This window comes from Oreochromis aureus, linkage group 6 (assembly GCF_013358895.1).
Source record: "Oreochromis aureus strain Israel breed Guangdong linkage group 6, ZZ_aureus, whole genome shotgun sequence".
In the NCBI taxonomy this organism is placed as follows: domain Eukaryota; kingdom Metazoa; phylum Chordata; class Actinopteri; order Cichliformes; family Cichlidae; genus Oreochromis; species Oreochromis aureus.
In genome coordinates this window covers 30,464,086-30,491,518 of record NC_052947.1, presented here as the reverse complement: position 1 = coordinate 30,491,518, position 27,433 = coordinate 30,464,086, and the positions used below count along the sequence as shown (strand labels likewise).

The 27,433-nt window shown below is 38.5% G+C and overlaps 1 protein-coding gene across 1 annotated transcript; it reads left to right on the top strand.

Moving 5' to 3' along the window:
- Positions 1–606: 606 nt before the first annotated feature.
- smc3 (structural maintenance of chromosomes 3) lies at positions 607–27,433 on the top strand. The gene is made up of 29 exons (XM_031727451.2): positions 607–802; positions 1,470–1,545; positions 1,677–1,715; positions 1,824–1,891; positions 2,153–2,224; positions 2,824–2,903; positions 3,002–3,080; positions 3,434–3,551; positions 4,059–4,234; positions 4,491–4,571; positions 5,124–5,288; positions 7,020–7,141; positions 7,401–7,614; positions 9,481–9,584; positions 10,648–10,747; positions 11,930–12,090; positions 12,508–12,649; positions 12,915–13,065; positions 13,162–13,314; positions 16,071–16,222; positions 16,414–16,572; positions 17,656–17,763; positions 17,992–18,100; positions 20,422–20,669; positions 23,690–23,902; positions 24,404–24,595; positions 25,109–25,286; positions 25,620–25,726; positions 26,267–27,433. Exons 1-29 carry the CDS (start codon positions 788–790, stop codon positions 26,336–26,338), a joined length of 3,654 nt encoding a protein of 1,217 aa, XP_031583311.1. The 5' UTR covers positions 607–787; the 3' UTR covers positions 26,339–27,433.

Below are 27,433 nucleotides of genomic sequence, written 5' to 3'. Positions count from 1 at the left end.
GAGCTGGCCCTTGTGACTAGAGGTAAATTTAGATCAGAAGCCTTGCATCTATTTCTTACCTATAGTCGCCTTCCACATAGCCGTATTTTTTATGCATAATCTATGAAAGCGATGAAACATGTCGCTTTCATAGAAAACTTAAACCAATGTTAATCTGAATTTTGAAACATCAACTCCTAGAAAATAATTAGTCAAAATTACTGTTACAAAACTGTCTGCACTGTGTTATTTAAAGACACTATAAATAATTTTGATAATAATTAATACAATTATTTTGATCATTATTAACACAGTCATTTTTTTTTTTTTTTTTTTTTTTTTGTTACCGCTTTTAGTCTTATATTTCCCACTGCTGCTCATCAAAACAATTTTGGCGCCCAGAGCGCAGCCTGCTAGACTGTACCAACTAAACAAACAGAGAGGCGAATAAACAGCAAGATTAAAAGACCTAATGTTATGTCGCAAACATAACCTAACCATAGATACACATTATATTATTGTTATATTTGAATTTTTACCTTTCATATGAATTATTTAGCTTCCCCACATGTAGGAATATAGTGCAAGGATATCCCTACAACCTGGTTTCACAAAATGGTATCATCCATTCTATCCCGCCCCCGCCGCCATTTTCCATGTTATTCTTTCCTGCCTTACAGTATTTTATGATTTTTAATGCAACAGTTTGATTGTTAAGTTTGGATTATTATAGTTGTGTTTTCTCCAGCTTGGCGCAGGGAGTGTTTCATCTCCAAATTTGCAGAGGAGACGCCCTGGATAAGCAGCCATGTATATTAAACAGGTAAGCTAACGAGACCAGACTGATGCGTGTTGCCGACTGTTACTGGTCTAATAACAAGAATTAGGCCAGCTTAACGTTTTTCCACTGAATGATAAATATATTGCTATTATACTTTGAGTGAGGCTTCACTTCACAAAGTAACGTTGATTGGATTGCAAAACTGTGCACAGGCACTCCATAAATGGCAAACGTTGTGTAGCTATCTAGCTAACGTTAGCTAGCGCGATTTGAATTAGTGTAGAAGTGAATTGCCCGTCCCCTTCTCGAGATGCTAAGCTAACGCAACTAGGCCAGCCTTAGGTTTTCGGATTTATGTGCTTCTTTTCATTGTTGTTATAACGTGTAATGTTGTATATGATGCAGAATATGAGAGTTTATTGTATAGTTGTCGGCTAACTTGGCATTGTTGATTTCAAGCCTTCAAAAATGTCCTGAATGAAAGTAGCGGTAGACCATCAGAGTGACCATCAGCCAAGGCCCCGTTGCCTCGTTTTACCTGTGATGGTGCTATTCAGCATAAACAGTTGACACATCTTATGTTTAAAAATATTCATAGACCCGGGAGCTCTTTGACCATGTTTACCTATAGTATGTGGTTAAAATGTTGCACTGAAACAGCTGATGTTGTAGTAGGTGTGTTCACGGTGGTCTCTGGTTCCCTGTGCAGGTGATCATTCAGGGGTTCCGAAGTTACAGGGACCAAACTGTGGTAGACCCCTTTAGCCCGAAGCACAATGTCATCGGTATGTGTTCATCCACATCTTTCCATAATTATTTTGTATTGCACCTGAGTTGCTAATCAGGTTTTTCGGATACTTTGTCCTATATGTCACCATATCCTCATTTTGTGTTTATTTTTCCCTTCATCTTACAGTTGGGAGGAATGGATCAGGAAAAAGTAACTTTTTCTATGGTATGAAGCCTCAAAACTTGCTGCAATATAGAATTCAAACATTTAGACTTCAGTGACATTGCTGGTTGTTATCTAAGACTTAACTTCCGTCTCTTTTTTTTGTTTTAGCCATCCAGTTTGTGCTCAGTGATGAATTCAGCCACCTGCGACCTGAACAACGCTTGGCCCTGCTCCATGTAAGTACAGGAAAATGTGAGTCCCATTACTGGGAACATCAGCCTTTAGTGGGAAGGTATGAATGCAAGCATGCTTGCTAAATAACAGATTACTCTCAGTCAAAATCTATGCATTTTTCTACCTGTGCCAATTGGCAAAAATGTTTTTTAAAAATTAACTTTTATCACAGTGCGGGTGATTTTGCTTTAGCTTTGACTAAAATCTCTTTGGTAGATGCCAAAACCTGTGTGTAAAAAATCTCTCTCTCCCTGTCACTGTAGGAGGGAACTGGTCCACGTGTCATTTCGGCTTTTGTGGAGATTATATTTGACAACTCTGACAACCGACTGCCGGTAGGAATGGCAAACATTTCAAATTTATTCTATTACTGTATTTTCTGCTTGATTTCATTGTGGTATTATTTAAACATTTACATAGGCCTCTCAAGGAATATGTGTGTATGTGTTAAATAAACGGTCACTGAGCCGCTTGTGGCTAAACGTGTGTATGATCATATAGCCTTTTTTCAGTGCTGATATTTGTTTCACAATTAAATTTGCATTATTGTTTACATTGGTTTGTATCAAAGTAAACCTCAAAATAAAAAATAAAAACACAATAAACTAAAGTCAAAACAACCAGCAACATCAACCCTTTTATGCTTTCTTTTGTAACAAGACTCTTAATCTTGGGTATTAAAATGGTGAACATCCTTAGTCCAATTTAAGTTGTTCATGTCATATTGAATATTGAAGTCTCTCCTGGTGAGAACTGTTATGAAGACCACTGATTGCACTGCGTTGCCTTCAGTACACACAGTCCTTCTTATTCTGATGATGAAGGGCGGATGTCTGTGAAATGTTGCAGCCTGGTAATACTGTGGCATAACCTGCCAATTATCCTCCTCTGTGTGACTCTCAGCTTGCCCAGTGATAAATGCATCTCTTTCTAGATTGACAAAGAGGAAGTCTCCCTTCGTCGTGTCATTGGAGCAAAGAAGGACCAGTACTTTTTAGACAAGAAGATGGTGACGTAAGTATTGCGAGGGATCAGCTGTCCATGTTAAATTTGCCATGTTAAAATTACTGCATGTGTGATTCCATCTATTCTATGCACTCTTCTTGTTGCAGTAAGAATGATGTCATGAACCTTTTGGAGAGTGCTGGCTTCTCTCGGAGTAACCCCTACTACATTGTCAAGCAGGGAAAGGTGAGAGAGGAGTGCAGTGCCAGGCTCACTTTTTTTTTCTTTTTTTTAATCCACAGTAGTTTTTGGTGATGTGAAATGAATTGCATTCTTCAAGCAGTGGTCATTGGGTGGGTGTTTCTAGTTGAACAGACAGTAAAACAGTGTTGTCCTCGCTATTTATTTACCTTAGTCTGTTTTGCAAAAAACTAAGAGTATTAGTAGACTAAATAATTGATGTTAATTAAAAAAAAATGATAATCATTTAATCATTAATTAATTATAATCATTATCATTATCATTTATTTTCTGATAGGAATATCTCAGAGGTACACCAGATATTTGGAAAATTTACCTTATGTTACTGTTTTGTGTAGATCAACCAAATGGCCACAGCACCTGACTCACAGCGTCTAAAGCTGCTGAGAGAGGTGGCAGGGACACGAGTATATGATGAACGCAAAGAGGAGAGTATTTCCCTCATGAAGGAGACAGGTAAACGCTTTTGAATACCTTTCATTTTGTACAAACATTGATTGGTTGATTTTAATTCATTAATGTTTTTAATTGTCTGTGAACAGTTTTGTTATTATATGACATCGGCTAGATTGTTTTGAAAAGGCGTTACACTGTATATCTCTATGTACCAGGTAAGTTTCATTAGTCTTAGGCAAAATTTGTAATTTGTGTAATGTGTACTGTCGCCTCACAGCAAGAATGTTCCTGATTCAAATCCCTTCCAGGGATTTCCTTCCTGAAGCATTTTAGTTTAATTGTTTGTGTGGTTGTCAAAGCACTTAAATGTATAGAAAAATGTAATCCATTTTCACGTCTTATAGCAGTGCTGTCGGATTTCCTTCACAGTCACAGTTGTGCATGACTATAACATGTGGCCATTAATTGTTTGTATAACAGAAGTTCTGCCAAATTTTGTATACCTTTGGTGAAGGAGATACAAAGAGGAAAAAAACCTGAAAACAATCCAATGTGTGTTTTCCTCAGAGGGGAAGCGAGAGAAGATCAATGAACTGCTGAAATACATCGAGGAGCGTCTGCACACCTTGGAAGATGAAAAGGAAGAACTGGCTCAGTACCAGAAGTGGGACAAGATGAGAAGAGCTTTGGAGTACACAATCTACAACCAGGAGCTGAATGAAACCCGTGCCAAGTTGGATGAGGTAATAAAGTTGTGAAAAACGTTGAAGTACACATGCAGAATAAAACGCAGACTCTTCTGTATTTTGATGCAGGTGTAAGAATGTAACGCAACCCTCAATGAGTAACTGTATATTCACACAATTGCATTATTTATGCAGTATAACGCAAATTCTACTGTCCTGGACATCATTATAAACTTAATTAAATGGCCAGTATCGAGTAGACTTCAATGCCTCAGTAACAAGACTTCTATACTTTGTTTGGCTCTTTTAATAGTTGTCCACTAAGAGGGAAACCTGTGGAGACAAGTCCAGACAACTGCGTGATGCTCAGCAAGATGCCCGAGACAAAGTGGAGGTAAAAAAAACCCAAAAAAACCCCAACAACCATTGCTTGGCTTGAGTGAAATCTCATCACAGAATTATATTTAAGATGATGTTACAATATTTTGTAAATGACCTTGAATGATGTGTTTGTGCTCTGGTAATTGATCTAGTTTGAGATTTTTATGTAAGATTGAACTTGGACAACTACAGTTTCAGTAGCAAAGTCATTTGTTAATATTGTCAGGGTTTGATTTTGTTCATTGCAACATTTTTTGTTCCTAAAGGTTCCATAACCACAAAAAAAGCAATTAAATTTTATTTTTGTGTGTTATCTTTACATCTAATGTTTGTTGACCTCTTTTTTTATTTTCCCTAACATATCAATGCTTATCTAAATGTATCACACATTTTTAGATGGTTAATGTCATCAGCTCATCTTTGTGACCTTGTTAAATAAATGACGCATCATTTAGTCTCTGTAGAGGAAGTTGTTGTGGGGTTTATGAAGGTTATGGGGTTTTTGTTTCTTTGTTTTGTTTTTCCCCTCATACAATGATTCTTTATTTTGGCTGTCTTTGTGTAGGAAACGGAGCGTGTTGTGCGAGAGCTGAAGTCTAAGATCTCTGCCATGAAGGAGGAGAGAGAGCAGCTGTCGGCAGAGCGCCAGGAGCAGATCAAGCAGAGGACCAAACTCGAGTTGAAGGCCAAGGACCTGCAGGACGAGCTGGCAGGCAACAGCGAACAGAGGGTACGGAAGCCTCCCATCTGCGTCACTCTAAACACGTGATGATGCACCAACCACACTCCCCCTGCCTCTTTCCCTTTACCATCTCTGTATGAAGAAAGGGCTGGCAGTCTTTTCTCTTTTAATCCACTCCACTCACCCCTGTTATAGCCGGAAATGTGGGTACTTGTCCAAGGTTGCTTTACTTTTCAAGAATTTTGGCAAGGGTGTCTGTCAATTTTTCAATCTGTTTATAAAAACAGAAATCCCCAAATCATGACTTCCATTTTGACAAATGTTAAAAAACTAGCCTTATTTTATTTAGTATGGTGGGATATTACTCCCAGATTGTCCAAAAGAAAACAGCATAAAACTTTATCAGTGAACCAAAAGGCACTGATCCAAATATTCAAGTGCTTTAGTCTCACAAAACTAATAATGTGTGGTTTTGTTTAAGGTGTTTTAAAGGTATTTGTTTCATTTAATGGATGCAGCTGTTACTTGTCAGTTTAATATAACTATCTTTTAATGTATGTAATCATGCATTCAGTATCTGTATAATATCTAATATCATGAGTAATATTTAAAACATGTCAACCAGTGCAAAAAATGTGCAGTTGGCTTGTGGGATGGGATGAGAAGCAAAACAGAGTAACCACCAGGTTGGCTATCAGACTCTGCTTACAGCTCCACTATACATCATCCCTGGCATGAGGTTTTGTGTACAGAATTGGCATGCATCACTTTCCATATGGCCTGGTGTTTGTGTGCACATGTGAGTATGAAGACGATAATTATACATAACAGCTCTATTGGCTCAGTCTTTATGGTTCATGGTGGGTCCCAGGCAGCAAGCTGGCTAGTGGTTGGATTAAGCCCACCTGGCTGTGGCTGGCACAACACCAGCCAAAAGTTATTGGAGCAAAATGAAAAGCCTCTCTAGCTACAGGGGATCCTGGTTTGATCAGCTTTGAGGTGGCTGATCAAACCATGGGGGGAAAAAAGTGAGCACAGCCATCTCACAAAGGAATTTGTCCAAATCAGTTGTCAGTTAGATTTTCTATTGATACTAGCACATTTTGGTTTACTGAATATTAATGCTCTTTTTAAAGGATTCTCTTGCAGTAGATACCTTTTATATAAATCTGTTGTAAATGTATTAGGGCTGTCGGTCAATTAAAATATTTAATTGCGATCAATCGTGTGATTGTCCATAGTTAACTCTCAGTTAATCACAGATTTTTAAAAATGTACATATATATATATTTTATTACATTATCAGTGGTGTTTTTGGCCAGCAAGCGGTATTTAAGACTTCACATACTACGGTGTTAACTCGATTCACATCGATTGTAAATACAAATAACTTTGTTCTTCTCAAGGGAACCATCTGGCAGAGCTTTAAAGCTGAACTTGTTATTCAAACGACCCTTTTCTTCATCCATTTCTGCTTACCATTCACAATGTTCTGATGCGTCACTTCCAGACACCCCAATCTACGGGGGGCACAGGTCACAGCCCATGTGCACATGTGTTAATCGCGCATCAAAAGAAAATAGAGGTGTTAAAAGGAATAAGCATTAACGCGTTATTATCCTGTTAACTTTGACAGCCCTAAAAATATAAGTATACATTTTTCATAATTGTCATGAGGCTTATTTATTCTTCAACACCTTTTCTCACATGTAACTCTTCTTTTCTTAACCTTTCATTTGTCGGATTTGTTGGAATAATAGTCTGCTCTTGATCTTCCAGAAACGCTTGTTGAAGGAGCGTCAGAAGCTCCTGGAGAAAATTGAGGAGAAACAAAAAGAGCTGCAGGAGACTGAACCCAAGTTCAACATGGTCAAGGAAAAGGAGGAGCGGGGCATCTCCAGGTAGGGATGACTCATTCTCAGCTATCGTTCCCTGAGCAGGCGGTGACCGGGCGTGATTCAATGAGTCAGTCAATCCGAATTAAATATAATTTGATAGTGAGAGATTAAAGGTGTCTTCACATGAGATATTTGTGAATTCTGTTATAAAATTATTTTATTGCATGTGTTATACAAACATTTGAATACAGGAAGGAAGGAGAGCTAGAGAAAACTATTGATTCAGTTTATAAATCTATGATCCCCCTTTGTTGTTTTGCAGATTAGCTCAAGCTACACAAGAGAGGACAGACTTGTATGCTAAGCAGGGTCGTGGTAGTCAGTTCACCTCTAAGGAGGAAAGGGACAAGTGGATCAAAAAGGAGTTGAAGTCTCTGGACCAGGCTATCAATGACAAAAAGAGGCAGATTGCTGCCATCCACAAAGACCTGGAGGACACAGAAGCAAACAAGGAGAAGAACCTCGAGCAGTACAACGTAAGATAATTCAAAATGTTTCAGACCTGCTTCTCCTGCTTTACCATGAAAAAGAATTGCACACTGAGTTTTACTTTACTGTCTTTTGTTGCTCTAGTTGAAATAACTAGCTATTCTTTTTTTTCTGACACTGTTTTTGCTGGAACCTTTTAATCTACAGGGCTCGCAAAATTTCAAAATCCCTGGTAGCCCTTCGGGCAGGCACTCTTCAGTTTTTGGTAGCCCAAAATAAATTTAAGTAGCCCGAATAAAAAAGAGAGCAATTTTTTAATGTTCTGTTTCCTTTACAATATTATACATTAAAGTATAATATTGTAACGGAAACAAATTTATCAGAAAATTGTTAAAATACAAATCACAACAACTGTATAAAAATCACAGTCATCAACTCAAATACTTGTTTCTAATTGAACAGAAATTTCTATGAACTTGCAAGAACTGTGTAGAACATGAATCAGTCTGTGTCAGATCCTGAATCTGAAATTTCCACTGAAGTCAAGGGTAAGAGGTAAGGGGAACCAAGATCGAGGCCATTTGCTTTTTGAAGTTTGCAAAAACTGCTAAATTTGGCCAATGGTAGTTCACTCTTTGCAACATAGTACGCTTTTGAAAGATTTTTCAGGACTTCTGCTTCTGCTTGGTTTATTTTTTGCAATTGCTGTTTGTTCTGGGAAAGATATTGCAGACTGAGCAATAATGCATTTCTTGCATTTCTCATGGGTTCTGATGGGGTCTTTCTTAAAATTACTGGTCCCAGTTACAAAGGCGCTTGTCGACTCAAATGAAATGAAACTCACGACACACCCGGCAGAACATGATGTTATTTAGCTCGTCATATTCCAGCCACAGAAATTCTTTTGTCCATGAAACCAAAAAAGCTGAGCTTTCTTTTTGCCTCATAGTCTAATTTGTCATAACTTTTCCGTTTTGTGGTAGGCTTTTATTTGGCTGTCCCTTCTTCACCCTGACCTGTCTTATTTGGCTCAGCAGAACTAAAATACCGGCGTAAATCCTGCTGCTTTTACACACGTACTTACATAACGGTCAGCGATTCTCTGCGCAATCAACCTCTCACATGTTTAAGCTTGCTGTGGGAAATTTCACTTGTCACGTTTGAATAGTAAGCTAATGAGTGATAAGATGATGTCAGAGGAATCGGTGCGCAATTAATCGTCACTCACCAATCAGTGCTGCCGCTCTCTACACACAGTTCGCGTGATCGCAAAGTGAAAGTGAAAGCAAAAAACAAGCACAAATTCAAACGCGATTTCAATATGTCACATAATGACAGTGGCTCATCGATGCCAATGACATAATTACTCAGCTACATTTGCGAAAGAAAATGCAAAATCATTGACACATTTTTTCTTCCTATGATAGCCCGAGGGGCAGGACTGAGATGGATTTTGGTAGCCCGACTGGAAAAATCGCTAGCCCCAGGACGTCGGGCTAGCGATTTTGCAAGCCCTGATCTTTTTCCCTTTTATTTTGGTATTTTGCAGTCTTGTGCATATAGCTTGAAGAAAGGGTTTTAAAAAAAAATGTTTCTAGGGGATGCACTGGTGGGAAATTGTGAAAGGGGGAAACAAATCTTTATTATAAAGTTAACATTTTGAGACTAAGCTTTTCATTACATGACTTGTGAACATTTGGTGCAAAATCCACAACAACAAAAAGTGAAAAAACAGTCAACAAGGCATAGACTTTCATTTGGCTCCTTAATTTTACACCGATTTAAAATAAATAATTTTGCATTTATTTATTTCAGATTAGTGATGTGATATATGTGGTTTAGAAAAAATTTCTGCAGTTTTGATCTGACATCCTAGCAGGTTAATATGTCTCACTTCAAACTTGTATCTTTAGAAACTCGATCAAGATCTGAATGAGGTCAAGACCCGTGTGGAGGAGTTGGACAAAAAGTATTATGAAGTGAAGAACAAGAAAGATGAACTGCAGAGTGAAAGAAAGTAAGAACCTCATGTTTCTTTTTAATCTTCTCTTTGACCTCACATCTTTAAAATGTAAATGTATAAAACTCAATTATATTTTGCACTTTTTTTAATGTGCAGTTTTGATTAGTTTGACATCTCATGATAAAATGAAGCTTTACATAAGTCAGACCTGCATGTTGAATTGAGTTGAAAGGTTGTTGTTTAGCCTTTCTTCTAGCCAGTATGCTGTTTCCGCTTGGCAACCTTTAGATAGATGCCAGTGTATTGTCTCCTGTGAATGTCACCAGGCCTTCTCAGTCCACTTAAACAATGAGGTGTGTTTATGTAACACAGAGGATGATACCTCAGGCTTCTGCTGCCACAGTTTCCTTGCCTTTAAAAGGTCCTTCAGGGTGGTTGAATTGTGTTGCAGCTTTTTAGTGAAAATGCTGAATATTGTTCTGTGTTTCTTGAAGCACGACAAAGGCAGCATTCACATTCAGGCCTCTTCAGCTATTATTAGGAATGACACTCAAAACGCATAATTTGCCTTAAGCATAAAAAGAGGTTGTGATCTTTCATTTTTTTTAACTGGATTCTGTTAAATTCAGCAAGACCCTTATTACTGTCAGCATGTAAAACAGATTCCACGAATAGTTTGTGTATGTCAGATTTTTAATTATGCACCCATCACTGTGATCCACTGCGCAGTCTGTCGGGTGAGAAGGCAACATGACAGCTGCAAGCTATTAGTAGCATATCTAAAAATGAGAACAAATGATGAATTTACTCTAACTGAAACAATGAGATGGTTTGGCAGGGAATCGAGACGATATATTTTTACTTGAAGATGATAGTTACAGTTTGCAATTAAAAACAGCTTGACTTGAAATTATGTGAAAGTGAATGAATATTTATGTTTAAATACATTCAAACTATGAATCAGCAGCTGTGTTGGTTTCATAATCTATTTCCAAGATGAGAGTTTTAGTTTGAAGGTTTTTTTTCTTTTTTTCTTTTTAGTGTCATGACTGCACTTGCGTTTTAGTGCTTCTGGTGACATAAGTGTAACAGTGTGTGACTCTCTGTATCTGCCCAGCTACCTGTGGCGTGAGGAGAACGCAGAGCAGCAGGCTCTGGCAGCCAAACGAGAGGACCTGGAGAAAAAACAGCAGCTCCTCAGAGCAGCTACCGGCAAGGTCCGTGTCACTGTGCATGACTGCGTAATTATTGACGTGCATAATGCAACTATAGGATCCCTAATGCTTCCACCTGGATACAAGTGAAAGTGTGACTGTGCATGTATGGGCGCAGAAGTGGATTTTTTTTTTTTCAGAGGATTGAAAAGTAATCCTTTTACTTCAACACACACAGTACATGGATTTATCTTCCTCTTTCCCAGGATGACACTTGTAAGCCACAGGTAGACCTGCCATTATAGTTCACACACGCACTTACATACAGAAGAGCTGTTAGCAAAGAAATGGGCAAGTGAAGATAAATCAAATCCCAAGTTTAAAAAAAAAAGAAAAAAAAAAGGCCTCACTCTTTAAACGAGCCCACCTTAATACAGCGACCGACTCACTTTGTGACTCAGCCGGTTGTCAGAATAGATATATCAAATGGAATCATTCATCTGCTTCGCTACTGGCACCTTATGATAGCTAGCTAAATTTACATATGACTCACTCCTCTCTGCCTCATCCAGTCATTTCTTCGGGGCATATACATCAATCAAATATCACTTCTGAATAATGTCTGCCCAGATGAAAGGAGGCTGTGTGTAGCTTCATGGACAAATGTCCTGCATTTATTTTTCTTACATTAGTCCCGGCTGACTCATCCATCTCCAGCCTTTGATGGGCTGTATCTATCCCACATTTTTATATTCGCAGTGTATATTTCAGTGTAGCATTGCGCAATTGAGTTAATACAGACCTTTTTTGCATGGCTCATACAATATGAGTTTATTTTTCTGTGCTTTTTTATGTGTGTGTTATTTTGCATAGTGAGAATGTAGAACTTCGTTTTGTCATAGTTAGAATTTGGTGCAGTTAGAAAGACTCAGTGTGGGCGCTTTACTTCAACAGTAATGCACTTTGTCTCAGATTCATTTATTCATTTAGAATTTTAAGAAGTAACTGTGGGGCAGAGGGCTATTGTGTTGCTATTGTGGATGTAAAGAGTGAGTTTGCCACTCCAGATTAGGGAGGAGTTCAAGCATCTCATGATCTTGTTTAAAGGTGGAGGTAGAGTCAGAGATTGATGGATATAATGGCTTGTCATGCTGAAGAAATGCTGAGCAGTCAGTCAGACTTCACTTTAATCTGTTTTATATTACATTAATCATTATTCCTTTTGTGTTACTTATGTTCCTCCAGGCCATCTTGAACGGTATTGACAGCATCAACAAAGTCCTTGAGCATTTCCGTCGGAAGGGCATCAACCAGCATGTCATCAATGGTTATCATGGCATCGTCATGAATAACTTTGAATGTGAGCCTGCTTTTTACACCTGCGTGGAGGTTACAGCTGGGACCAGGTGTGGTTTGCTTTTGTATTTTCATTCAAATGTCTGTGTAGGCTGAAATGAAAACAACACTTTCCGGCTCCAAGTCCTTTTATTATGCAAGATTATACAAATGTGCCCGGTGGGTAAAAGGAGCAGGTTGCTGCGTGGGAAGCCAGCAGCCCAGCCAGAATGAAATATACCGAGTTTAAAACATTTAGTCTGAAGTTACTCCCCTGTTTGTAGTATCAGTATACCATCTGCCTTGGGCTTTTTTATTATTGCTTTCTTCTTTGTTTTTAGAACCTTTTTAAATTTTTAAATATAAAATGTGAGTTTTCATGTTTACTCACAGAGCAGGTGTTGTAAATTTTACAAACAATTTATGATTTATAGTAAAAATGACTTTTTGGTTTGTTTTCTTTGTTTGTTTCTTTGTGTTTTTTTAAGGCTGTTTTACCACATCGTGGAGACTGATGAAGTGAGCACTAAAATACTCATGGAGTTCAACAAAATGAACTTGCCTGGAGAAGTCACATTCCTGCCTCTGAGCAAGCTGGACGTCAGAGACACAGCCTACCCAGAAACCAACGTAAATACCTGACATGAATGGGCACTTTGCATGTATTAAATTTTGAATCTACTAGCAAATAGGGGTATACAGTAATTGACAGTGAGGCAATTAACATAAAAACTGTATTCAACTATTTTAAACATATTTTTTACTTGATATCGCAACTGTTCATTTACCCTTGTTCAGTCGTCTTCATTCCATTTTTTTCATCAAGATTTCTACTGACAAATTTGTTTCATTATTACCAATGATTTTTTTTGTTTGTTTCACTTTTCTCCATCAGGATGCCATCCCAATGATCAGCAAGCTGCGCTACAGTCCCAACTTTGACAAAGCCTTCAAGCACGTGTTTGGAAAGACCCTCATTTGTCGTAGCATGGAGGTTTCCACCCAGTTGGCAAGAGCTTTCACCATGGACTGTATCACTCTGGAGGGTAAGCTTTGCTGTGAAATGCAGTACAGCTTAAACAATTCTCAGTGCAAAATACTCCAATTGAGAACATTCATATCATTGTTTTGTTACCTCCTAGGTGACCAAGTCAGCCACCGTGGAGCTCTGACAGGAGGATACTATGATACCAGAAAGTCTCGCCTGGAGCTTCAGAAAGACATGAGGAAGGCTGAGGAGGAGCTGGGTGAGCTGGAGGCCAAACTCAATGAAAACCTGCGCAGGAACATTGAACATATCCTTTCTATTAAAACATGTGGCGAGTTTGTTTATCATGATGATGTTAGAGCGCTGTGTGTTGCTGTCCATTGAGAGCATGAGCAAACTTGAAAGCTTCACTGAAGAATCGCGTCATTAGTGAGGCAGAGTTTTGGCTCCCTGCTTAGACTTACTGACAATAGAAAAATGGCCTGGGTTTGACTGGAATACTGAGGAAAAAGGGAGTATGTGATTCAAGACTGAATTTGAAAATGACTAACAAGTCTAAACAGACATCTCCCACTTTGAAATGTTATGAAATTCATAAACACTGGAGACAGACTGTTGATAATTGGTATCTGTTAGATCCAAGTAGATTTTCTTTCCTTTTCTGGATAGAGATTGTGTTTGCCTGAAAGGTTTAAATCATGATGTACAGTTAAAACTAGCCTTTCTAAAATCATTTTCATATTGACTTTTAAAGTAAACATTGTTTTGTGTTGACAACAGAAAACTTTGCATCCTCTTAGGACTGAAATGTTAATTTAAATTCGTTGCCACGTTCTGCTGTGTTGGAGCTGTTTTCTGTATAAAAACTATGTTATAGAAAGTTACACCACCCTCATTCAATTATGCAGTGATGTCACATGGCTGAACCTTTGTTTTAATTGTGTATTAAATCAGTCTGGGTTGTGTAGCTACCTTAACGCCAGTTGGAGCCTGGCTGGGACGCAGTGGCAGGGTTTAATCGGGTCAAGAAGGATTAGTGTGTGTTGGGTCATATCGGCCAGAGCCATGACTCACTGCTGGACAGCTCATGAAGGCCAAACAAGTGGATCACAGAGGATTTGTGTTTGCATGTGCGATGTATTTATGAATATGGTCACTTCCGGCCCAGTATGATTAAATGTCTGTTTGCACACCTGTGTGATGGTGTGTAGCTTCTCACTCACTCACAGCCAGTAAAGCGTATGCTGCTTAGTGTGTGCGCACCTGGTGATTACGTATATGTGCGAGTCAGTAGGCGAAATGGACGTCTGTGCCGATGACATGGTGCTTCACTTCACTCCCCAGAGGAGTGAGTCAGAGAATGAATTAATTATTTAAGACACCTTGTTTTTCACTCTCCACCTCTGCCCTGTCAATAAGCATGAGCTCTCAGCCATTCCTTCCTTCCTTCTTTTAGTTGCCGTCTTCACTGTTCCATTACATTGCAGTGAAACTTTATACAGTTTTTATGTGAAACAGAAATTTTAAATATACCTGATTTTATGTGATTGTGCTAATTTATCGTGTTTCTCTATGGAAAAAAAAAAAAAAAAACTGTTTGCAGCCTGATATTATCTGTTCACATTTGTCAGATGCTCTTTGAACATCTGTTTTCTAGGTCTTCTCTGGTCAGCAGGCAGGAAAATCCTCTTTCCTTCAGTCCTTTTTATATCACCACATTGATTGGTCTTGGTGTTCATTGAGTCCTGGTAAACCTCAGAGGCCCACAGGAGTTTTGCAGTCCTTTGAAGATCAATAAGCCTGTCTGTTAAATTAACTTAATGATGACCATGTGCAGCCCTTCTTAATCCTCTGCTTTGATTTCAGAGACACCTCCTTCCCTAAAAGCCCAATCACATTATTGGAGCACTAAATAGCCTACAACATGCCCCATGACTTTACTCATTATCTGATCAGTGTCTTTTGTGTGTCTGTCAGTACGATTACAGAATATTTAACCAGGCTGAATTTCTTGAAACTTTGGGAAGAGGTGGTGTATGTGCAAAAGAAGAACCCTTTACATGCTTTAATTTTAGATCCAAGTCACTTAAAATAGCTGAATGTGACTTTGGCCTGGGCAGAAGATCAACTCTCTGAGTGCCCTTCCAGTTTGCTGCTGCTGCTTCAACAAAACTGTCTCTGTTGTTTAGGGATTCTGTGCCAAAGGACTTAATTAAAGCTGAATCCTTTCTTATCCTTTTTAATTAACCTTTTCAAGTAGTTTGGTTGACTAACGAAAACGAATAAATTAACAAAATCAAAAACTATGACTTCTAAACGTGGAACCTTCTTCCCGTGGCATTAGAAGCACAACTGGTGATTTTAATCTCTATTTCTAGACCAATTAGAAGAAAAAGTATGACACTTACACTAATAGGGTAATTAGGTGTTTATGTGCTATGTATTGTATCATTGTTCTGTGACATTCATTAATCTTGCACCAACTCATTTCTTTTTCTTCTTTTGCTATAAGGGAAAATTTGTTTCTTTCTCAGCTTGGGGACTAGCAAAAGCACTGAAAACATTAATATCATTTTGGAAAGTGTATTTTTAAGTGTATGTTACACTTTTTTACCTGGAGGTAATTTAGTTGTTGCATTGCTACACGTCACATCAAACTAGTTAAATCAGATTGTTTGTGAGGGTTGAAATGTAGTGTTTACTCTTGTAAATATTGCAGTTTGCAGGTGTTTTCATTGTCTGGCACGTTTAATGTTGGTTTGTAATGTTTGCTCAGCTGAGTTGACATACAGTTGTATTTATTGTGTAAGTCACCAGTCTTTCAATGCCTGAATGGGTTTCATGGGCTGCATATCCAGGTTTCTTGCAGTCCCAGCACTATAACTTGCTAGGTGAAACAGTAGTAGCCCGTTAACGATTTAACAATGCATCGCATCAGGGACCTTATAATAGGCATGGCAATATGAAGTAAATGTGATTAGCTCGAGAGTGGCTATTAAGAAAAACTGAAAATGCTCATCTGTAGTAAAAATTGGCATATACTTCCTTAACTGCCACCTCCACGTATCAACAATGAGATTGACCAACTGATGAATCAGATGCAGCAGATCGAGACACAGCAGAGGAAGTTTAAGGCATCCAGAGACAGTATTCTGTCAGAAATGAAGATGCTGAAGGAGAAGAGGCAGCAGTCAGAGAAGACTTTCATGCCCAAGGTAATATTACCTCATTGTTGCAGTGTATTGTAACCTGTATAAAAACCCTGTGTTCAAGATCACTATGACCAAATTTATTTATTTATGTTTAACTTGGTCTGTGCCTCAGGTTCAGCCTGTCCCCATTATTGTGTCTTAACGTTGCCCACTGCTGTCTAACGTTCCTTCGTTCTTTCTCTCTCTCTGTCCAGCAACGCAGCCTTCAGAGTTTGGAGGCCAGCCTCCATGCCATGGAGTCCACCAGAGAGTCACTGAAGGCGGAGCTCGGTACAGATTTGCTGTCTCAGCTCAGCCTGGAAGATCAGAGGCGTGTCGATGACCTCAATGATGAGATTCGTCAGTTGCAGCAGGTCGGTGGACACAGACTGTGTCTGTACATGCAGCATTTGTCACAGTGTTTCTGCACTGTAAAATAACTGACACACACATATGAATTTTCATTTGTATAATTGTGCTATATCAATTTACAGCAGTTGATTGCTTAAAACTTTATTGTACAATTTATTCAGGTTTTTCAGGGGGAAAAAATCACACTGATGTGAAAAAGCAAAAAACTTATTTATCAACTATGAGACACTTAAGAAAAATGTTTCAGTGAAATAATTACTGCCTTTTAGAAATGTGCTGTTGAATTTAAAATTGTGGCAGTATCCGCACGTGCTTACATGGAGTTCAGAGAACATGCCGGTTACCTACATTTGTTTCTCAGTGTCCTTTCGCTTTCTGCCTCCTCCTAGTGTATTCAAATGATCTGACTGAGGTGAGAGAAGCAGGCAGCAGCTGTGTGTGGGATGTTCCTGTGATACAGCATTGCCCTTTCTTTCTCTTTCACGGCCAGCTGCTCTCGTCTCTCCCCTCATTGAACTTTCAGCCATTCCTGCCATCGTTGTGCAACAACTCCGCCCCCACAACATGAAGCCTTTCATATATGGTTCTGTTATGTTTGCTGTTGTCAGATTATATTACCTGCAACAGAACAACCTGGTTTAGTTTTCATGGGTTTTGGTTGATATGATATTTGCTTCGACGTAAGTGGGCAAAGACTTGTTCCTTTACGTAACATTCACTGATAGCTCTCGCTGAAGCAGACAGGTGTATACACAATTTTTTTTTTTTTTTTTTTTTTTTTTTTTTACAGATTTTATTCTGTGTAGACTGAACAGTTAATGTTGCTCTCATCTTAGGATTGTCAGGATGTTTATAAAGGCAGAAACTGCAACATTGGCTTTTAGATAAATGGCTATCATTCCTCACACATCCGTCACTCTGACAGCACCATTTCATGCAAGAGATTTCTTTTATGTGATACACAAAGCAAGAAAAACCCATATAAATATCAAATCACTGGTATTATACTGGTGTCTTGGGTTTCAACACATGGTGAAAATATCACATAAGTAACTTTGTGCTTCGATGTCTTTATTCACTTGCAGGACAACAGACAGTTGTTGAATGAGAGAATCAAGCTCGAGGGCATCATGACCAGAGTGGAAACATATCTCAATGAGAACTTGAGGAAACGTCTTGACCAAGTGGAGCAGGTACACCATCCCTTTAGGCACTTTGCTTGTAGAATATTTTTGTCACAGGATCTATGTGTGTATGTTTGTTGAATTATTTTAAATTGTGGTCTTTTATAAATTAATTCTTGCATACAGCTGATTAAACTATAAATAATGTTTTCATTTTGTAGGTAGAGGGGTGTTTGAATGAGCCTCACTTTTTATTTATTCATCTATTTTGATGTTCCATCACTTTGTATTTCACAGGAGCTAAACGAGCTGCGTGAGACCGAGGGAGGCACGGTGCTCACAGCCACAACCTCTGAGCTGGACGGCATCAACAAACGTGTTAAAGAGACTTTAGCTCGATCAGAAGGTATGTGGTTTTTAATATATTGATATGTTTGTCAATACTATTGTTCAAATGCTGGGGTAAAATAGTCACTGCTGTGGTTATGGCTACACATATATAGAAGCTTACCTATAATAACAGGACAGTTTACACCTACTTTAAAGTGGGTTAAAGTGGTTTAAATTAGATTAGGTTTCACTTTAGACATAATAACTTACAGAGGATCCTGTTGGTGTATTTTTAATGGTCGCTTCTCTATTGTAATTGTTTGATTTCATTAAATATAAGTCTGTCTTACAGTTGTCCAGAAGTTAAAGTTGAATTTATGAAGAAAATGCCTGAAAGCATGTGTTTCGGAGCCAGTATTTACAGTGTTGACATTCACTGTACTCTGGACTGCAGCATAAGTTTTGATGTCATTATGATCACGAACAAAATTATTTTTAAAAACTTTTTAATATTTAAAGTAAATGACTGATTTTGTTATTAAAGACCAGGAAAAATAATGGATTGTGGAAATGTTATTTTCCAGGGCAGGAAGGGTTTTTGAAAATTAAATGAACCCACAAAGTTTTAAAAAAGCCATGGACACTTGCTTCAAAAATATGCTCATAATAAAAATAATGTTGGGTCAGTTAAAACCTTTTTTTTTTTTTACTGTATTTATATAGGACACAATATTAAGTTATGTAAGTTAGTTTCCTGTACCCAGTAAAGTCACACTCTAACTCTTGAGTTATAGCTCCTCGCTTTTTTTCTTCTTCTTTTTTTACAATATTGAGTTAATAGAAAGGGTGGATCAAACATCTGGATCTTCTGCTGTCACAAAGGCTTTGCCCTTAAAGCATAGCTGTCAACTGTAAATAATAGTTTAACAACTAGGTTCACTGTCTGCTCTAGTGTTCGAGAGGAGAGGCTGCAACTGGGCTTTAGATTATACCTTAACCTTTGATGTTGACTTTTAAGTCTTATTTTTTCATCTATAGGTAGGCTTTAGGCAAGTATCTGTATCTCTGTGTACTCTGTGCAGTAATGAGCACTACATTCATTGTCGAGTAAAATGAAAGCAGAAAAAAATTTTTATCATTCCAATGCTTTGTTAATTTATTACCTGTCTGGCTCAACTCATTGTTGTTATTTCAGTGTAAATTGGGAAACTGTAGGATGCCTTCATTCATTGGTACTGCCAGCAGATGGTGAGAATGGCTGTGATGCCTTCAAATCACAATTTGGATAATTTGTTCTTGAACAGACTGCCTGGTTGCACATTTGTATAAATGTTCTATAAATGTGGTGCAGTGACTCAGAGGTGATAAAATGCAGTTGTCAAAAAGCACTTGTTTCTGAATAGCCTTAATTTGCATGGATTCATATTTCATCATTGGCACTAACTAATTAAAGACATTCACAGCATCATCCTTTTCTTATGTAGGCGCTATATTCAGTCATCCACTCTTGACTATTGTCAGTTTTACCTTTTCTTTCTTTTTTTGAACAATCTTAATTTCTTCTTTCTTTAAATGAAAGAAAGACATTGTCTCCCTTTTTGTAGGTTGTTGAGAATAGGCTCTAAAGACAAATGATGTAATAGCTTCTGCTGAACAAAGATGACACAAAGTCTTACGAGCCATCTTAAAACTAAGGATGTACGAGAGTAGTTGACAAAATGATTAAAAGTTGCTGGTCTTCGCTAGATGGCACTTAAAATAGTCAGTTTAAGTAATTATTCATATTTTAGTGATTTACAACATCTCAAAGATCTTTCCTGCTGTGATTTTTGCAGCAACTTCCTCTCTCTCTGGTCTGAGACAAGTTTTAAATAAGTTGGAAATCAAAGTACGTGGCAGTGCCACAAACTTATTACGTTCTGCTTCTTTGATCAAGGAAAGAAAAGTCAAGGCTTTCAGTGTGTAACCACATTCAGCAAAGGCTTGTGGATGTTCACTTGCAGTGAAAGACACCTGCGGGTTTTACACTGCCAGTGTTGGCTAGCATTGGCTACTGTTGGCAAACTCATCTTAAAGTGCATGCATGTTGTGCCACACATGTCAGCAGCACGTAAAATATGTTACATCATCAAGGAAAATAACCACTCAAATCTAATTTAATAAAATGCTCAAACAGTCCACTGTTTTTTCCCCAAAATAATTGATGGTAAAAAACTTCCCCTCACCATGTTTGTTGTTGTTTTTTTGTTTTTGTTTGTTTGTTTGTTTGTTTTTCCCAGAAGAAGCAAATTTCAGTAACTATTAAAGAAAGTCATTATTTTTTAAGTCAGGAATTCGGCACTATAGTATGTATAAATAAAATCTAACCCATATCACCTCCTCAAATGTCTTCCCCAGATCTGGATTCTCTGATTGACAAGACAGAGGCGGAGATCAAGGAGCACATAAAGAGCATGGAGCGATGGAAGAACATAGAGAAGGAGCAGAATGACGCCATCAACCATGACACAAAGGAGCTGGAGAAAATGACCAACAGACAGGGCATGCTGCTCAAGAAGAAAGAGGAGTGCATGAAGAAAATCAGAGAGTTGGGCTCGTTGCCTCAGGAGGCTTTTGAGAAATACCAGACCCTCACACTCAAACAGGTACACCTTGCCACCCACACACACACACACACACACACACACACACACACACACACACACACACACACACACACACACACACACACACACACACACACACACACAGTGCTTAATGATGTTACATGCTCGCCACTGGCTTTGAAATTTCTTTTCTTTCTTATTTTTTTTTTAATCAGCCAGCAGTAGCACTTTCAGACATGTAGTGTACAGTGTTATGGTTCAGTGGGAGTTTATTAAAATATGAGAATTATTATTTTCAGAGTGGAAATTGTTCTGCCTTTTACATGCTCAATGCAACAAAAATGAAAACAAAAGCAGTGGGTGCTGGGAGTCAGACAGGATGCTCAGTTACTTCAAACTAACTAGCTTCAGTGGGAAAGTGTCAAAAACGAAATAAAATGCATCTTAAATATAGAATAAGGCACAGTTCATTGAAAAACAAGATACACAAAAGAAAAGCAGTTTTAGTATGAATAGAAATACACATACGTACAGCATCTCCCATGTGAGAGTTGAAGTGTAAATGGAAATTGACACAGTGGTAATGATATTAATGCTATGAGCAGATGAGGTAAGTGAGAGAGAGAAAAGAGAGAAAAATCATAGATTATAATAATCCATCTATCCTGGAAAGAACAGATGGAGTGATGTAAGAGCATTGTTGTGCGTGTGTTAAAATGTTAAAGTGTTTGTAAGAGTCCCACCTCCCATACACAGTGGAGATATACAGTCACAGAGAGACAAATATCTTCTGTAGCACTCAGACCTGCCCTTCGGGGCAATGAGGCTTTTACTGTATTTGCTATGGTGACCAGTCAGGGAAGCATGCACAGGGTAGAATGGCTTTTCCATGATGCTGAAGACTTTCTTCAGCATCCTGCTCTCAGACACATACAGTCTTAAGTTCTACTCCTAGAACTGGCTCAGCTTTCCTGATCAGCTTGTTGGACCTTCTTAAAGACAACTTTTGCATTCCTGGACCAGTCACAATTTACTGTCTATGTATCTGTTGTCCTCAGCCACCTCATAATCTAACTCCTTGGTACTGCCAGGAGAAAGGAGGCACCTGTTTCCTAAAGTCTAGAATCAGTTCCTTAGTCTTAGTGGCAAGCTGTAGATTAGCTCACAACATCTTTAAAACTGTCCACCACTCTGCTGTACTTCTGCACATCAGTGATGGAATGAGCTGTACCCAAGGTCTGAATTATGTTAGGTGAAGAAGAGCGGAGGAAGTCGCTAATCCAAGTTATGAGGGGGGAGCATGTACCTGCTACATTTAATAGTATTATAAGCACAAGCGTCAAAGACCATAATTCTCACAGTGTTTGCAGTTATTTCAAATCGGGAGTGTGCTCGATGCAGGAGGCAGTTGATGGCACGTCTTCCACGTGTTGTTTAGAGCGAATTTATATGAATAGATAGACTGGTAAAGACGATATCTGAAAATGAAAGCAGAATCAAATTATTATTCATCTAAATTTAATTGGTTTCACTCAAAAAGGAAACATGTACAATATTAACTGTTGCCATTTGTTGACTTGTAACACAGTTAGCTTAAAGCTAATACGAAACGGCAGTCCCTTGGCAAATTACATGCAGAGAACCGAAAAGTAAATCACAAAACATCCACACACCCACTATGGACCACTCAAGTCATTGCATTAAGTATTGGGCATACACTAACATATTATTCATTTCTTCACGAAGTTGAATTGATGATTGTACAAATTTAAATCATTACTGAAGTACACATTTAACAGACACAGAACAACACTAGCTTGCAATCATATTTCTGTTTGCCTTATTATTTTAAGTCAAAAATGTATCCCCACCTATTTGCACTAGCTTGTAACCTTTGTTCTGGGGTTCAGCTGAGTAGAGAGCATTGCTCCTGAAAAGCTGTTGGCATCAGTAAGAGTAAACTGGTGACCTGAAAGACAGTATCCTGCAAAGCAGCACAATCTTACAGGAACAGTTTTATTTCACACCGTAGCCATTACAGCAGCAACACAAACAATAATGAAGTAGCTGTGTTGAGGTCAGTCTTTATGTGCAATCCCCCCCCCCTCCCCAGTCCGTTCAGAAATATCTGCACATACACATGCAGCCAGAGCCGGGTCTCTTTAGGAATAAAGCCCAAGGCCATCACATCCCACCCACTCACTAGTGACTCAGACACTGGGGGCAAAGACTGTGTGTTGAGTGGACTTGGCTGCATCTTTCATAAGTGTCTGAGTGAGCACACTCTGTGTGTGTCTATGCGTGTGTGTTTGTGTAAGCTCCCCTCCTCAACAATGCCAAAAATAGACTCTCACTTGCTCATAAACACTCCATATAGTTAATCTTTCTCCACAGGACACTGCTTGGGGGCATGATGGTGCCATTGATTGCAGAAGTGGATGAGAGAGCCATGTAATAATGGCACTTGCTCATGTTTCCTTGGTCATTAGTGATTCAAAGAGATGAATTTAGAATTTGAGAGTTTGGAGAGACAGTGAGACACTTTCGGGCTAGACTAAACTAGATCTTAATTGATCAGGCCTTGTCCTCTTTCAGATATGAATAGAATGTTGCAAAACGCATCCATGAAATACATAATGAATGTATGTTGGTTATTTAGTTAAACATGTGAAACTCATTTTCTAGCATTATGAAACCTGTCCTTGAGTGGAAAAATAATCTGAAAATATAAAAGTACTGAGCAACATTTCCTGGAAGTGTAGTTGTAACATCAAAGCAAAAGTGCCAAATTAGTGAGTTCAGGTTTTTAAAAACGTAAAAATCAAAACAAGCATCTATGCATTTTTCTACATTATTGGTTTCTATGTGCATCCTTTAATATACTGTTATTTCACAAAAACAATTGTTTTCTGAAATTAAATTGCTTGTGCATTCATCTTAAAGTATAACCGTGAAAGCGAGCATGTTTTGAGGAGTAATTTAAAAGATACTGATTTAAAACAGATCTGATCTTGCTAATGATGTATTGTATTTCACTTTTTTTCCCTCTCTTCCAACAGTTGTTCAGAAAACTGGAGCAATGCAACACTGAGCTAAAGAAGTACAGCCATGTCAACAAAAAGGCTCTAGACCAGTTTGTCAACTTCTCCGAGCAGAAAGAAAAGCTAATCAAGCGTCAGGATGAGCTGGACCGTGGCTACAAATCCATCATGGAGCTCATGAATGTCTTGGAGCTGCGCAAGTACGAAGCCATCCAGCTCACCTTCAAACAGGTAGAGTGTAGCTCAGACTCTGATTAAAATCTTCAGTGATACGAGGCTGTGGTTTTTACCTTAGACCTGTATGTAAATCACCCATCATCATCACCACATTTGTTTTTTGGAAGCAGAAGTGATCATATTTGGACAAGCAGTGCTAACCTACCAGCTAAAGTTAGCACGCTTTATACATAAATCATAGGATTGTAAATTCCTGGTAACACACTAATAAAACACTATAATTTCACGTACACAAAACTGGAGCAAAGACTTGTTGGGGAGACTGTTAGTTACACAAAAGCTACATTAAAAATGCTTCAGAAGCTACAAACATGGTTGTGTGGTCCAGTTTGGTGACCTCACTTAGACTGAGGTGAAACCCAGAAGATTACAGGAAGTTTATCCCTGAAGAAGTTCAACACTAATTTAAAGTATTTTCTCAGAATTTGAAAAAATCATCAAAATGTCACTAAAATTCATTTTATATCTCTTCTTACCATCTTCTGCTCCTCTCAGGTGTCGAAGAACTTCAGTGAGGTTTTCCAGAAACTGGTGCCGGGTGGCAAAGCCACGCTGGTGATGAAGAAAGGTGATGCTGAAGGAAGCCAGTCTCAGGATGAAGGAGAGGGGGGTGCTGACAGCGAGAGGGGCTCCGGTTCACAGAGTAGCGTTCCCTCTGTGGACCAGTTCACTGGAGTCGGCATCAGGGTAGGAGTCTTTTTCAGTTCAGTTGTTTTATCTGCTGTTAGTTGACGGGTTTTACTGATTACCATTTATAAATCACCCTTTAAAAAAATAAAAAAATAAATGGAAGATAATCAAATAAGAAGAAGATGCTATAAGTGAGCAAAATGTTTCAGCTCTTTAATTTTTCTCATTATATAAAGTTTTATTATTTTTGAGTACCCTCAGTGTATGAGTTTCCTTGAGTCTTTGTTTGGAAACATGTGAATGTGTATTTCTGGACTGTTATGATTTCTGGTCCTCCCACACAGAGAAAGAACCAAGGTGAGATTGGTCATGCAATGAGTAATGCGCAGTCCTCTTAGGGCTAAATTTATCTTTATCATTATCAGAGCTGTTGTAACATTGCAGAGGATTGGTTTAACTTCATGAAACAGAGACTCCTATAATAAAGTTTTTACAGAAAAGAAATTAATTTCTCTGTTTTTGTTTCAAGTAAAGTTTGATGGTCTAATTTGATGCACATGTCCTGCGTAGGTGTCCTTCACGGGGAAGCAGGGCGAGATGAGAGAGATGCAGCAGCTGTCTGGAGGTCAGAAGTCTCTGGTGGCTTTGGCCCTGATATTTGCTATCCAGAAGTGTGACCCTGCTCCTTTCTACCTGTTTGATGAGATCGACCAGGCACTGGATGCACAGCACAGAAAGGCTGTCTCAGGTAACAATGAGTTATGTGTGTGCACAGATTAAATGAATTAATTCTGTGGATCGGTAGGGTTGATTAATAGAAATACCTCTCATCATTGATCACAGTCTCCTCCGTAGTAAGAGTAGGTAGAAGGTGGACGATGTCCTGGAGAGAAGAGAAATGATAGATAGTAGAAGTAGGAGATGAGCATCAGGGGTGAAAGGGAATGTTTATGAGACTGTAGTGAGACTTGGTGTGATGCATGGTTTGGAGAAAATATCACTGACCAAAAGAAAAGAAAGTTAAAATGAAAGTTGCTGAAATATTGGAAACTTGATTCAAAGCAAACCTTCCTTCTTGCAGATATGATTGTTGAGCTTGCTGGCCACGCCCAGTTCATCACCACCACCTTCAGACCTGAGCTGCTCGAGTCTGCCGACAAGTTCTATGGTGTCAAATTCAGAAACAAGGTGAGGCCTCCTCCCTCGAGTCTCTGTATATCTACTGAGTCAGACTATGCTCAGGGATTAACCAGGTTTAATTGTACCTGAGCAAGTTTTCTCACAATCGTCGGTGGTCATTTACAGCGTGATGATGTTTCTAAAAAATTCAAATGCATTTGACTTTTTTCTCCCCAATAGTAGGTGGTGATTTTATTTTTATTTACTTTTTTACAACAATACAAAAGAAAAATAAGTCTTAAGAGAGGCTGTTCATTTGTTCTCACACAGCCCAGCCTACTTAAGTCAGTGGGGGGGACTGACTATTCTTCACTTTAACTTAAGGATTCAAGGGAGAAAATGCAGTGGTGGTGACAGTGTTGTAAACATAATTTTGCATTCTGTTCAAACTCCATTTGTCTTAAATCAATAGCATTCAAAGTTCATTTGTGTCTTTGTTCTCCCTCAAAAAAGTGATAGTAATTTCTTTTGTGTCTGTCTCTTAAGAAAAGCAATTACTGCTCATTCGGTGCAGCATTGATTAGTCATTAACCGTCTCTGTGTTTTTAGGTGAGTCACATCGACGTGATCACAGCGGAGCAGGCCAAAGACTTTGTGGAGGATGACACCACCCATGGTTAAGAGTCTCCTGCTCTTTATCATCCTCTCGGCCCCCACCTCCAACCCCTCTTCCTCCATCTCTACAGCGCACTGTAAACCTCAAAGGCCTCCAAGGCAGGGCCCAAACACAGACACATCCCACTCAGTCCAAAAACCTTTTTATAGTCGCATTAAACATAAACAATGCAGCAAGTCTCTGCTTCTTGCAACATTTTTAAGATTAAGATGTAATTTAATTAATGCTCAGAAACCCCAACTGACCATTACTCATAGTTAGAGTTAAATCTTCAAAGGCTGATAAGAAAAATCTGGAGGACAAAATGTGGCTATGTTGATAATCTTTAAGCTGACGGACTTAATGTGAATCAGCCTCATTATATATGACAGTTAAGAGAGGTGTAGTTATTTTACACTGAATAAAAAAGGTCCTGAAGGGAGCACTTCATGTTTGTGTTACTGCGATGATTTATTTTAGCCGAAGTTTGGTAATCTGTCATCCAATGATAAAAGTGCCAGAGATGCAACCCTTCAGGATCTTTCTGAGAATTCCTCTTGTTGTACAGTTGAGTGTTTTGATATGACTTGGATGAATCTTTGGGGGCCTTAGGCTCATCTGGATGTGTTCATTCTTACTCTGGTTTCTGTAATGTATACTCTTTGTACTCATGAAATATTACTCAAAGAATCTGTCACAAAAGCCACTTGGCTTAAAATGTTCAAAGGTTGTGGTTCCCTTTTTATGCTTGTATTCTGTCAATTCTGGTCTTTTAGGTCATTTCAATATATGAAGTTTAATTCCAAAACAACAGACACGCATTTGGGAACCAACACATCCTCCTAACAAGAATGTTTGTAAAACCTGACTGTGTCCACTTGGGTTCAGTAGTCGGTCAGTCGCTGTTTTCTAGAAAGCCAAGATGTTATTAAACCTAAATTTCCTTCATGGAGTCTTTGTTTGGGATTGAACTCCTCATATGTTGTACCTTGTTTCAAATCTTAATTTTTTAATGTTTGTGTTCCTTTTTATGTAATAAGAAAACACAGAAAAATAATAAAAAGTGTAAAAAAAAAAAAAATAATAATAATAATAATAAACATGTCATCTCCGCTTCATGA

Coding starts and splice junctions, on each gene's coding strand:
- smc3 (XM_031727451.2), top strand. Junction 7,615..9,480: donor AGAACCTCGAGCAGTACAAC/GTAAGATAATTC, acceptor TTGTATCTTTAG/AAACTCGATCAAGATCTGAA. Junction 13,066..13,161: donor GGACTGTATCACTCTGGAGG/GTAAGCTTTGCT, acceptor GTTACCTCCTAG/GTGACCAAGTCAGCCACCGT.